We start from the raw sequence: 13,617 nt of genomic DNA, 5'->3' as shown, positions 1-13,617 counted from the left end.
AGAATAATGACCCATGCTAGATAATGACAAGCTTATTACATTATTTATGAGAATTAATTTACTAGATTGTTAAAATAAGTGTATGGGAGAGACCTTAAAGTAGAGGGAAATTACCAAGGCAGGCAAGCAAACAAGAATATGCCTTCAATGCAGAAAGTCAAAAAACTCTGTTAGTTCCAAAAGGGAGATGAAGTGTATTCCCTCATCTGTGATGGAGTGACCATCACCTGTATTTTTTGCTCCCACCCAAGTTGATTGTAAACCCTCCCCCTCCTCCTGCCCACAGCAGCTGCATTCAGTGGGAACAGGACCAATCCCATCATCCCCAGAAATGGTAAAGTGCCATTTGACCAGGTCTCAGCTGGAGGAGCAAAAAAACTACATTCAGTGTCTGAGGATGTACCCTTTTCAGATTGCACCTACTGAGAAGATATTTTTCTTCATGAAAGAAAGTAGTTTCCACATGACCAAGTAATGCCTCTGATTCTGTAGATTTTCAAGTACTTTATTTTCTTATTCTGACTTTTCACACAAAATAAGCTATGTTCAAAATAACCAAATCATAAATGATTCTTTTCTTGCACTTTTCCTTCAAGAAACCTTAAAGTGCTCCTCGGGAACTCCTCATATCTGTACAGTAGATGTAATACATTCCAATATAGATGTTAATGTCCCTTTGAACATAGAGTATATTTAATTTTTTTTCCTATTAATACAATGTTAGGCAACACAATCAGGTAATTTCCAGTTCCCATTCTTTCAAGAGTTTGCTCTTTCATTAAATTTTTCTTGTGTTCACCGTACGTACTCCCGAACTGCAAGTTCTTTCAGGGTAAAAACCCGTATGGGATCTTTCTTTGTCTTCCATTCTTCCAGTTTTTCTTGCAAAGACAGAAAATCCTTGCCAAGCTCATATGCCAGAGTGATCATTGTTTCTAACAGTGGCACATAATACCTGTGGCTGGTGTGCACACAAAGGCGTGACAGAGCTTTTTCTCCAAATTCAAAGGCACTCGCTGGGTTTTCCAGGTCCTTGTGGCACACCACGATGGCACAGAGAGTAGGGACAATTGCAACAGGGTTCCCTCTCGTCAGCCTTTCCTGCAGCCCAATGACTTCTAAAAGGATTTCCAGAGCTTTGGTGTACTGGCCACCCCGCAGGCAACCATATGCTTCCTGAAGCTCTGGCCTTGTTAAAAAGTCAATAAATTTTTTTGATCTTCTGATGTATTTCATAGAATATAGGAGTCTCAGGTAGTCCTTGAAGGCTAATTTTCTTTCATTGATTATTTCTTCTGTGAAGTTTCCTGTTAGAGCTTTTTTGGGAAAGGTTACATCTTCCAGTTCTTCGCTAAATTCTTCCAGCAGTTTTCTGTGCAGTTTCTCAAAATCTGAATAACGCCGCTCAATTACAGACTTGTTGCTGTCAAAACTCCCTGTTTGCAAAATGATGATTTTATACATCTAAACACAATCAAAGAGAAAAAATAAGCATGAGAAGGGACCATTCTAGCCCCAGTGCAGTCAGATTTTGTCTGCAAAGCAGACTTTGTGCTTGTTCAGTCCTCTGGCTGAAACAGTCCTGCACCAATTCTCTGTGTGTAATCTCGTGTACTCCTGCTAAATCAGTTACTGCCTGGGATTACAGTGCATGCTCAGTGTAGACCTGAAAGATCTGCAGCCATCAAACTAAAAATTCCCACCTCCTGCTGTTCTGTACTTCTGTCACCAGGCTTAGGTTTAGCACGTAAGTAAGTTGTACATAAAGAGAGCACTAACAGATCCCATCCTGCAAGGTGCTGGGAAAGCAAACTAGCGGCAGACTGAAGCACATGAAAACACTCAAAGCATTTCTGTGCTTTGTTTATAACAGCCATGGCTGCTGTAATCAATCATCTTCAGTGAACTGAATGGATTTCCCAGACTTAATATTGAATGTAATCTATTTTACATCAGTCATAATATTCAGAAATGCCCTTTGTATAGGACATTCCTAGGGATTTGGGGTGTTAGTAATGCTGTGAAGGAAGAGGGAGTATTTGGCAATATATCTGGTGTGTGCAATAATAAGATGGAGCAACTCCAAATACTTTTCTCTCCTCTAAACCATTGTCCTGTATTCAAACTTAATTAACATTTAAATAATACCAAAAAAGTAACATTTCTACAGCAATCCAAAGGCCTTCACTAGCAGCTAACAGCTGTGCTGCCCCACTTAACAGTACTCAAGAGCACATCTTCCTCAGCTCTTCACTAGCCCCAAAAAGACCATAATAAATGTGGTATTGGGCAAATAGCTGCAAAATTCTGTGCTGTGTTGTCCAAATAATCTCTTCTGGCTCTGATCCAAGCACAGTGATGCTGAGGAAGAGCCAACCCCTGATGTGTGTAAACCATGGTAGCTCCACGGGGGCCAGTTTAACTGTGTCACCAGACACCAGCTAAGGACACAGACTGCTGACCTCCTGGATGATGACCATGTTCACTTCCAACTTCACCCTGTGCCCATTAATTTACACAGGAGCTGGAGGAGTTTTGCTCATGCCAGTTATTTTCTCTGCTGCTGTTGAAGGCTGCAAACCAGTACTCGCACTATGCCTGTCTGATTCTCTTCCTTGTTTTTCCTTAAAGAGAAATTCTCTCTTTTAATCTTTATAAATGATCTTTACAGGCACTTCTTGAAAGGCTTCTAAATTTGAGCTGACTTCTCTGATCTCTTTTCATTTGTAAGCACTGTGACATTTTCCTATAGTTTGTCCTGCTCCCTGCTGAAAAGTGAATATATGCCTGATGCATTCTAAAACAATCATAAGAGCATTTTTTTTAAGCTATCATTTTATCAAGGGCAGCTAAGTGAATAATTTACAAGTACTTGCTTTTTTATTTGTGGAGTGTGCATGAAAAAGGTAAGAAGTAGCACTTAATTAGACTGTCATTTAAATTGGCTCAGTTTTGTTGTAATGTAAATCTTTTTGCCTAGGCTTGTGACTTATGACTAAGTTTATTTGCACATATGCTGGATGATACTCTTGCTCTCATGCAGTTGCACAAAACCAATTTCTAGCTATTCAGAAGCTGAATATTCAGGGGTGTATGCAAGAAAAGCAGCAGCTAAGTAGGTGTGCCCAGTATGCAACAAGATGTAAGGACAGTCTCCGAAACATTTACTTGCTTCAAATTCTACCAAATTGGATCACCCAGTATCAGCAATGCTGATTCTTGGCATTTTTCATCTACAGATCTCACAGACTGTAGCAAAAAAGGAAAGCATCTCTATCTGAATTTCACAGGAGTGCTAAAAGGCACTTGGTCTAGATCAGTCCTTCTGAAGGCCAGGAGCAGAATCAGAAATAAAAGCTTTGTACAGTCAGTAGTGGGAAAAAAATACAAAAGTCCAACCTACTTGGTTGTTCCCACTCCTCATATTCATGTTTCATCTTAAAAATATGACAGAAATATGCCACCTAAGGGAGCTCCAAGTAAGGAAGGAGAACAATCCCAAGTGATCTAGCTGGAGGATTCTTAGACTTTGTCAACATCAAAGAATTCTGCACTTGTGCTAAGAGAAACCTCTGATGTGGAAGTTATACAAATGCACTGCAGCTGCTAGCTGGCTAGCTCAGTGGAAGTGCAAATATTTTTACATTTGTGTGAATTTCCTTAATGTTGTCAAAACTCTGTGTTTTAAGGATACTCAAGATACTAATTTATTTGATAACACTTTTCCACTGCAGCAGATTTTGTGAACTGACTGTCAGAGGGGTTTTTTAGATGCAGATTCCACCAGGCAAGCCAATACAATCAGTGAGAACAGGTTCTATTCAGTGTGATCCTGGCTTGCAAAACTTGGCCCTTGCTGAGCCTTTCATGTAGTGAGGCTTGCTGTGTGCTGTGCAGACCCCTGCAGAGTGAATAAAAATTAATGATCTTCTTACATATTCATTTCTTAGCTTACCACATATTTAGATAAGTGGTGCTCTACAATTCTGGTTGATGGGATTTCAAAAAGGAGTTTGATTTGTTTGCACTGGCGTTTCTCATTCCTCCAGTATTCCTGAAGCTCCTTAGTGGTCATCGAAGAGTTGGGACTTAGGGTTGCACTGGAATCTAAAACCAATATATTTAGTATTTCAGATTATATTCTTTGCATTTGGAAAGAAAATTCTTATGTATTTGTTGTGAAAGCACAGCCTAGATTTTCTGTTGCTGTAACAGCAAGACCTAAAGACTGATAAAATAAATTATTTCACTGCTAACAGACAGGAACAGATGCTTTGAGGAAAGCTATTAGGGTCTGGCATTTTGAAAGAAAAAATATCACCTGCAGAATACAAAATTGTAGAGAACCTATTGCCATGAAATATTGTATGTCAAGGTTGTAACCTAGGGCACAATCTGAGCAGGGGATTTTCTTCATCGTCTCAGAAGTACCCTAAGAAACACTGACCAAGTCTTGTGAGTCAGATGTTTCTCCAGATTTCTTTGTTGCTAAATGGATGAGATAATACAATGCAGCTGCAAACTCAAATGTATATTCAAAAACTGACCCTACTCAAATATGGGGTTTGTGCAGTAATAGGAGAAAGCTGAGAAAACATGAATCTCCTAACCTCAAAGTTGGATAACCAGCTCAGCTGAAGGAGGATTTACCACATTCTCTCTCTTTTTTATTTTTCCTGTAGCTGAACTGATGGCACAGTTCAACTATACATATACAGCTATATATAAAATCTACAATTTTTATATATATATAAAAAATATATATTTTTATATACCTCCCTCCTTTCCCCTCTCTCTCTTCCCACAGTCACATACACACACACATATATATATATATTTATGCACATATAAAAAATATGGGACAGCTGGTTGGAGAGTTTGCTTACAGGAGAATTTGATGTGGAATTAAAAAAATTTCTCTGTCTTTGAAATCTACTGACAAGAGATTTCATCAGGTGCCATATAGGCTAGATAAGTGGATAAAAGAAATGGAATATTTGTATCTCGGTGGGCACACTGGTCCCAGTTTCTAATCAAGGATGTCTTTGTCAAGGCAGTCAGCTGAAGTCAGTCTGCAGTGTATGGAGCCAGTGGAGGTGAAGGAGCACAACTGAAGGGCAGGAGAACAGCTTGATGCAGAAACAGACTTGTAAAGGCACCACAGTACTCTTTCAGTGGCCTCCCTTTTAAATGTTCTTAATCATTTGACCATACAATTTCAATTATCAAGGCCTTGGGGGTTTGGCTCAAAGCATCTATTTCCTAGGAGAGGTGGTTTTTATAACATCCTTCCAGATTTAAAATCTTGATGAGATTATAGATATTTAAGGTTATACATAACATTTTATTTAATAACAGGTGAGAGTAATCTTAGGCATGGTGAATGTTCAGTGCTGCCTCTTTAAAGGCATGTGAGAGCTGCCTGCTTGAGATTAGGCTCAGTTTGGTGTCCTTGCTGATATTGCCAAGGAGCTCAGAGTGGTGATGCACAGAAAGTGCACTCCCAAGAGCGGCCATCTGGTGATCACTGCTTTCATTCCTGGTTTGTAAACAGTGTAAATTAAATGTGTGATACATTTCAGGCAGGAGGCATTTGAAAGGAAACATCTGTGTGTGTATACACACACCAGGGTGAGCATTGGTTCCACTATTGCTACATTATTACTACAAGTGTACTCAAGGCTTTTTTTCAGTGGAATATGGCAGTACAGCTTTGAACCACTGCTGCAATAAATAAGCAAAGTTTTTAATACAAAAGATTAACTCCATAAACAGCTAGATGAAAAATAAAATTAAAGGATAGCATCAACCTTGCGTCTCATCTTTTTCTGGTTCTTCTTTTCTCACTTGACATGAAATTTCAGCTTTGGGTTGATTTTCTTCTTCATCAGATGGACTTGTGGTAGAAGATGTAGTAATTCTGCTTACAGCTTCCAACAGTTCCCTTTCTGCTGTGCAGTGTGAATCTTGGTCCATTGCTTGCTATCACTGAAAGATTACAAACCCCATGACATTTCTTAGTACCACACCTTTAGGGGATCCACTTTGGCAATTTTCTTGTATTATTCATTCTGTTGTTTTCATTCTATTCATTCATCTTTCATTCTATGTTCTCTGTGAACTTGTATCAGTGCAACTTCATAAAAACTAAAGTAATTAATAGAAATATCTACAAAGCAAGAACCACCCCTATTACTCTTACCAGTGAAAATGTTTGGATATTTTTCTGTCAGCTTAAAATCAAATAAGAAAACCATAAGAAGTTATATTGAATAAGATTAGATGGGGAACTCAGTTCTTACCTATGAGAATTTTATCATGAACTTCAGTGTGGGCAGATTTCTTCCTCCTTGTATTTTGCCCTCAAGCTTGCAAGTATGAACTCAGATGAACTAAAAATCTTTGAGATAATTAGTATAACCAGCAGCCTGGTTCTCTTACACTGCTAAAATTTACTGTTCTCAGGACTCAAAAACTTATTGTCTGTTCTTAATCTGTAGGACAAAATAGGGTAAGAAGGTCTAAAATAGTATAAAGTTTTATCATATTTCACAGTTTTAGGTTCCCTCCAGAGACTTGTCTCTGTACTGTGAAAACAAAACAACTGACTTTGACAGTGGCTTGATGAAGGAGATCTGAATTTTGTTATTATTATACAGGAAGTATTCTCCTTTTACTTGTTCTTTTACCCTAGATATACCGTGCTACTTTAGATCTGTTGTGCTAGGACAAATATTTTACCATGTACTAACAAAATGCTTAATACAATATACTCCTGCTCCATAGACCACGCTGACCATTCTGCTGCTTAAATATCTCCACACCTAAGGATGTTCTTTGATTTGTTTGGGTTTTTTTAAACAAACAAACAAAACCTGCCTGTTGCACCACTGTTACACGAGAAGTTGAAAAAGTTCTAAGAACATCCTAACAACTTGCCAAGGCGCCATGTTCCCTTAGCATGAGCAAAGTGTTGCTCACAGTTCAGCCAACAAGTGAAAACCAAGAAGCTCTGCTGAAACAATGCCCAAGCAGTAGTTATTAAGCAATGGGAGGTTTTAGGAGGGCTGTTGCTACATATCATTTTGCCTCTACTTGTCTACCACACAGTTATGCAATGCTGGATACAGAGGTGAGGAAACTCCTTCAGCAGACCTATTGATTTCTGGCAAGTTGTAAGGCTATAAAAAGAAAAGAAATTACTTTCCTCACTGAAAATAATGGAAGTGCAAACCACTTTCCTCTAAGAGAAACCTATCCTTTGGCTGGCTTGCACAAGTAAGCGTACAGATGTTGTCATCCTCCTTAATGAAAGCATCATGGGAGCTCTTTTTCTAGGAGTGAAAGTTCTCACTGCTCTTCAGTCCTCCTTATGATCTACTTTTTGAACATGAAGAATAGCCACTTACTTATTGTTTAACTACTCAGTCTTCTGAAAATCACAAAAGGGCATATATCACAAGAACATAAATAGTAGATTAAATGAGGAATCTGAAAAAGGCCAAACAGCTTTAAATGACAACTTTTTTCTTGGATATGAGTTGGGATAACTTTGTAAGAAAAACTGTGTTTACACTGAAAAAAAACCTTTGTATGTGCATAGTTTTATATTCATAAATATATATATGAGTATATGTATGTGTATATATACATATACACATACATATTTTTTTATTTTTATTTATTTATTTATTTATTTATTTTTTTATACTGGTTTAAAACATTGTTTATCAGGATCCATAACACACCTGCAAACAGAAGAATGCAGAAGTGGATGTTATGACTCACAAGTATTCTACTTCGAATACATGTACCTTAAATACTAACTGCACTTCATGCAGTTTCATTTTCACAGCTAAAACTCATGGCAAGCTCTTTTAGCTAAGCTACCTCTTATTTTTCCATATGCACTTCATGAAAACAGTTTCATTTTCACAGCTAAAACTCATGGCAAGCTCTCTTAGCTAAGCCACCTCTTATTTTCCCATATTAAAAAAAAAAAAAAAAAAAGGCAGCAAACCAGCACAAGCCTCCTGCAATACATTGCACGACGTTATCTAGAGCAGACACTCATCCTGTTCCGCGTCGGGGTCAGTGCCGTTGAAGCAGCACAGGCCCCGCAGCGCCCGCAGCACGCACCTGCAGCCCGCGGAGCTCCTTCAGCGGCGGCGCGCAGGGAGCGGGGCCGCGCACAGCCCGCCCGGCCTTCGCACAGCGCGCAAAAAGACGTCTGTGCCTTCTTCGAGCGGGCACATTCTGCGTCGGACAAAAAGGAAGGAAGAAGCCTCGGTAAATGACACTTCCCCGTGCCATTGGCCCGCTTGCGCAAGAGCCCTCCGGTGCCTCCCCCGCCGGGGCTGGCCCGGCCCCGCTCCGGGGCTCCGAGGCAGCGCCCCCGGCACCCCAGAGACCTCCACAGCAAGCGACACAGCCAACACAGCCCTGCAAACTGCCCTGCACGGGCAGAGAAATAAAAAAAAACATTCTTAGCAAAAGGGAGATTAGGGCGAGAAAAGAGCTAAATACGTAAAATGTACTTATGCAGAAACATAATGCCCCTTGGGATGTCTTTAAAATATAGGCTTAACATCCAGTTCAGGAAAAAAATGCACATGGCATCACAACAAACAGCCTTGCTCTGCGTAAACTTGCACTTCTGACAGAAATCCTGATCCTGCATAGTGCAGAACACATGATTAATTTCAAATATCTGCTCAATTAAATTTCAAATAGGAGCATTATCATATCTGACATGATTACTAAACTTGAGATGGGCTTAGGAGTGTGCCTAAAATTAATCCTATATGTGCTTAAATTCATTGTTAAACTGAGGACAAGATGAAGAAGAATAATGTATGAATCCACATGCCCTTTGGCCCAGATGCTTCCTTTTGGAGTCCACTTCAGTTTGGAAATTTGCTTTAAACCATCAGGATAGCTATTCCTGGGGTAAATAATATGGGCTATCTTTTTTTAGTAAGGTAAGTTTCCCCTCTGCCAAAGTTCAGTCACTGAAAAACCAAGCAATTTTAATGCAGCACAAATGTGGGAGGCAAGCATCCAAAGGACCACATGGATGCTGCCCCACACATTCCTTTAGAACAAACAATTTAAAATAATGTAAAATCAGGGCCATAAACTAGTAATACTTGTCTTCTGCTTTATTTGCAACATAAAACAATGCCAACTTTAACTTGGACTTGGTCTAAATGTAGGAGTTTTGCCCAAATAGCTGTCAGAATGATGAAAAATCCCTTGCTACAGTCACACTGGCAAAAGCCCTGGAGTAGATGCCGTTATATTGGCAGAGTCCTTCGGCCACTTTAGCACATTCCATGAGAAAAGTGATTTAAGTTACACCTGAAAAGAAATCTGGGCTTGCCAATTCAGCTCTAAGGTGTAGCTATACCAGCCAACTCTTTTAAGTGCAGACAAGGCATGGGTTCCTGGCACTACTCTCATTCCTTTAAAGCTAGATTTATGGGTTTGGTTACAATTGTGAGCAAAAACCGAGGGGGATTTCAGTGTATTTCACTCATACTGACAGTTTACAGATGTATCTAAGCTTTGAATTTGGAAACAGTTAATTTATGTGTTGCCAAAAAGCAGAGTATTATTTGGTGGTGTTTAGTGCTATTGTCCTGTTCTTGGTAAAGCGAAAAAAAAAAGAAAAAAGTACATTTTTCAGTTTATTAAGTGTGACCTCTACTTTCAATTATTTCAGAATAAGTAAGTTCTAGTAAAATTAACCTGGATGATTAAAAGAAATGAAATGTGTTAGTATGTTTTACCAATCAAGGGTGTCTGCCACAATAGAGGCAGCTATTATGGTCACAGCTGGCTCCTGAGGGTGTTCCTCACGCCCAGGAGCTGTGACATCCACATCAGGTTTGGCAGGCTGCAACTCCTCATCCTGCTCCCAGGAGCTCAGGTTTGGTCCAAACAGCACCTTGTCCTTCACTGGGACCCAGTGCTGTTGGTCTGGCAGCATTTAACTTTCCTAAGTGTCTACTTGATTAGCACATGCAAAACACACTGTTAGCAGTATGCATAACTAATATTTCTTTCTGTATTCTCAGGTACGCTTCCAAATATTATGGTTAAGAAGTTGAAAAGAAAATTTTCACAATGGCAGCAAAACATTCCGAGAGACAGGCAAGTGTACTTACACCATCAATTTACCTTAATACTCAAAAAACTGTGGTATATTTTAATGGAAAAGCATTTTCTGTCGTTGTCAGGGATGGAAAAGGCACCCTGATGCAGTGGTTCACTCCGAGTTTGTATTCTGTGAAAGCACTTTGTCAGACATAAAGACCACGGTGTTATAATGCACCTACCAGGGGATATGGGAAATGTGTGCTCTGCAATAATGCAGGAGTGAGGCAAGGTTAAAATCATAAGAGTGCAGTGCATAAAAGGTGGTTGTCATGTGAGTTATGCCCTCCATATCATTTAAGATGAAATGAGTCATTTTAAGAAGGAAGCTGGAAAGTTTATGGCCAAAACTTGGTGAGCAGCCAAGAGATGAGCCAGCATTGTGATGCCAAGTAAAGGGTGCCTGCCACTATTGAAAGGCTGTGTGCTTTTGGTAGTTAAAGAACCAAAAGGGACTGCCCCAGTGTCAAACATTCTGCCTTGATTTATACCCTGATCTGGGCAGTTCCCATTTTCCCAATCAGACAGATTACAAAAACCCTGACAGATACAATATGTAACCATAGACTACAAAGTTGGTATCAGCTGGAAAACTTAGGAGCTAAATCAATGTCATATATGAACTGCAATTTTCTGGCAGATTTTATTGGCATTTTATCACAGGGAGAGCAAGGTCTTATTCTTGTTAAAGAATGTGGCTGTAATATCCCTATTACAAAATACTCTTCAGCTTCTGTCCTAAGAAGTGCAGCTTCAGGCAACTTCACAGTCTGTGCTGTTTTTCCATCTCAAGCCCCAAACTAGCGAGCTAAACATGGTTTATTTTACTAAATCATTCATTAGAACAGTAGATAATGACAAAAAGCCCTAAACAAACAAGGGCAGGAAGAAATACCTGACATATTTACCCAAGTCCCTTTTTATCATATAACTAATATTTAGAAAATGCAGTCATATTGTCTTTGATGCTTCTACAAGAACCTTTCCTCTCTGTTTTTTTTTAATGCAGCTGGATAAAAAACAACCACTTCCATGTTTGAATTAGCAGAAAAAAAAATCATCTGTTTTGATGAATATTCTGTACTTTTGGGACAATGCTGTGATAAATTAATACCATACTCCTATCCTGGCACAGAACAAAATTCGCTTCCATTCTATGCCGTAATATGTAATTGCACAGTGTTGTGTCGTTTGGAAGTGGAATTTGTTTACCATACTTCATTATTACAAAACATATCTCTCTTAACAAGAGTGTAGTTTAAAGAAATCATTTGCTGTTTAATGGCAAATGTCTCATGCTGGTGTTACTGACAGGGTTTTCAACATAAAAGAGACGTAGCAGGCCCATTGTACACTGCCAAAGTCCTGTTATCACTTTGCAACTCCTCCATACTTCTAAAGGAGTATGAAGGAGCTTTAGAGTAAACAGCAGTCCTGGCCTGCCTTTCATCTGTGGTCTGTCAGTGACACGGAGCTGTGTGCAAGCCAGTGGGTCAATAGGATATTAACTTGGGTTAAATGTCACAAGCACTGCTCTGTCTGCAGAATGACAGCCTTTGTCAATGGGCCATGCTGGTCATTTTTCCTGCTGGATTCATAGAGGGTTAAGTGCATAACTACATGGAATATAGAGTATTTTTAAACATTTGGTTCTGAGTTATTAGGAACACTACATGTAGTCATTCCTATCAAGCAGTTTGATATTTTATACTCATGTGTCTGTCCCCTTTTCTTCTCACATATAATTATGGCGTACTTTGGCTGATACTTACAGTCCTGTTCCATGTGATTTATTTATACCCAAAGTGTGTAAACATAATGAAATTTGGGATAACAGGACTTACAGCAGACATGTTAGTGCAGTTTGCAGTAGCACAAGAGGCAGCTCCTCAAGCAGAGGCTGCAGCACTGTGTGTAGATAGCCACCTTGAGGATCAGCAGAGCATGACTCGGGGTTACTTTGCTCTTCTGCAAAATGAGGAAGGCATAAATCTTAGTATATTGTTTAGTATAATATATTTTCAATGTTATTTATTGTTTAAAAATGAAATGAGACTTTGAAATGCAATTTTTCTTTTAAGGAACTAGGGGGAATGATTAGTGTGACATCTCATTTCTTCCTCAGGAGTTCCCAGAAAACTCCTGCTGGTGTCTGTGTCCTTTCCATCTTGCACATACCCACACAAATAAAACCCCCTGTTCTGCCCTCCCATCCTCCTAGCAAAAGCCTTGGTAGTGACTCAGAGTGCTTCAGAGCTCAGAAATGGGCACTCCAGACTGGTGTGGGGCTGCACTGGACCTGCTCACTGACTGTCTCTGGATTCTGGAGAGCTACGGGGAACGGGATAACTGGAACGGCCTTTAGCTAATGTTGAACTGCACATGTTACTAAATTACATAAAAACATATATTAAGGGAATGCTACAGATGCTAAGAAACCAGGAAAGTGTTTATTTATATGCTAATATTACTGTAACCTCCTGAGGTACATGATCAAATGCTGTATCTTTAAAAGATGCTTCTTTGTAGGAAGCCCACTTCTAAAAGTGCAAAACTTTAGAAATATTTTTAAGTGAATTTAAAGCACTAGTTTAGAATCCTACATGAATAAAAACATATCTTCTCCAAAATAACTGGGTTTTTTTTGAAATGTTGAATGTGTGTATCGAGCCTTTAAACCCAACTGTCCTGTTGAGAAACTCCCTCCTATACCAGAGCTCATTCTCTCATTCATAATTTAAGCAGAGCTCACTATCTATAAGCAGCAGCAGACAGAATAAGTGGAACAGTGGAAGTTGCTAAGTGGATAGAACAGCGCAGCATTCAGATGACAGGCACAATCAAAAGTAGGTCGGGCAAAGAGGAACCACATTTGGCTTTTATTACATGAAATATTCAGCAGCATTACTTCAATTTCTTGGGAGTAAAAATATTTCAGAAGCGGGTACTGAAGCCAGACCGAAGCCTGACATCCGCGAGCCGGCTCTGGCGCTCGGACCCGGCAGAGCCCCCGGGGAGGTCGGGGCTGTGCAGGGGAGCCCCCTCGCCCCTGGCTCCCCGCAGCACACGCAGGGCCTGTCGCTGATCCCGCCGGTAGCTGTGCTCCCGGCCCGGGGAGGTTCCTGACCGCACCGCGATGTCTCTGCCGCCTCCCGAGGAGCGTCTGTCCCGCCCCACGTGCTGCGCGCACCGGGGACAACGACCAGAGACTCCGGCTCAGGACTGGGCGCTGGACGCGGGCGTGTCCCTGCCCAGGGCGGGCTCGGTCGGGGCGGAGCGGCCTGCAGCAGTGGAACCCAAGGCGGCGGAGCCCTCAGGGCCCTCAGAGCCCTCAGGCCGCCCTCCCCTCAGGCAGCTCGGCCCCCGCGCGGAGCCGGGAGCGGGGCGTGGCACACGCACCAACACCCGCGCGCAGCGCCAGCCCCGCCCCTGGGGGCACGCGCGCGCCATCCAATCAGC

At 40.7% G+C, this 13,617-nt stretch overlaps 1 protein-coding gene across 1 annotated transcript; it reads right to left on the bottom strand.

Moving 5' to 3' along the window:
- Positions 1 to 484: 484 nt before the first annotated feature.
- SNX20 (sorting nexin 20) lies at positions 485 to 8,296 on the bottom strand. Its single transcript, XM_039721236.1, has 4 exons — positions 8,140 to 8,296; positions 5,811 to 5,988; positions 3,956 to 4,107; positions 485 to 1,464 (listed from the first exon to the last, which is right to left on the bottom strand). Exons 2-4 carry the CDS (start codon positions 5,974 to 5,976, stop codon positions 796 to 798), a joined length of 987 nt encoding a protein of 328 aa, XP_039577170.1. The 5' UTR covers positions 5,977 to 5,988; positions 8,140 to 8,296; the 3' UTR covers positions 485 to 795.
- Between the last annotated feature and the right edge of the window lie 5,321 nt (positions 8,297 to 13,617).

Source organism: Passer montanus, unplaced genomic scaffold, assembly GCF_014805655.1.
Source record: "Passer montanus isolate IOZ18808 unplaced genomic scaffold, ASM1480565v1 scaffold45, whole genome shotgun sequence".
Taxonomy (NCBI): domain Eukaryota; kingdom Metazoa; phylum Chordata; class Aves; order Passeriformes; family Passeridae; genus Passer; species Passer montanus.
Note: the sequence above shows the minus strand (reverse complement) of the source record. Positions and strands in the feature narration are given on the sequence as shown.

What these genes read in the sequence shown, in the direction of transcription:
- SNX20 (XM_039721236.1), bottom strand. Translation starts at nt 5,976, where the DNA reads ATGGACCAAGATTCACACTGCACAGCAGAAAGGGAACTGTTGGAAGCT. An exon ending in AGAAAAAGATGAGACGCAAG is followed by an intron (nt 4,108 to 5,810) that starts GTTGATGCTATC and finishes TATTGGTTTTAG; the next exon opens with ATTCCAGTGCAACCCTAAGT. An exon ending in ACCACTTATCTAAATATGTG is followed by an intron (nt 1,465 to 3,955) that starts GTAAGCTAAGAA and finishes GATTGTGTTTAG; the next exon opens with ATGTATAAAATCATCATTTT.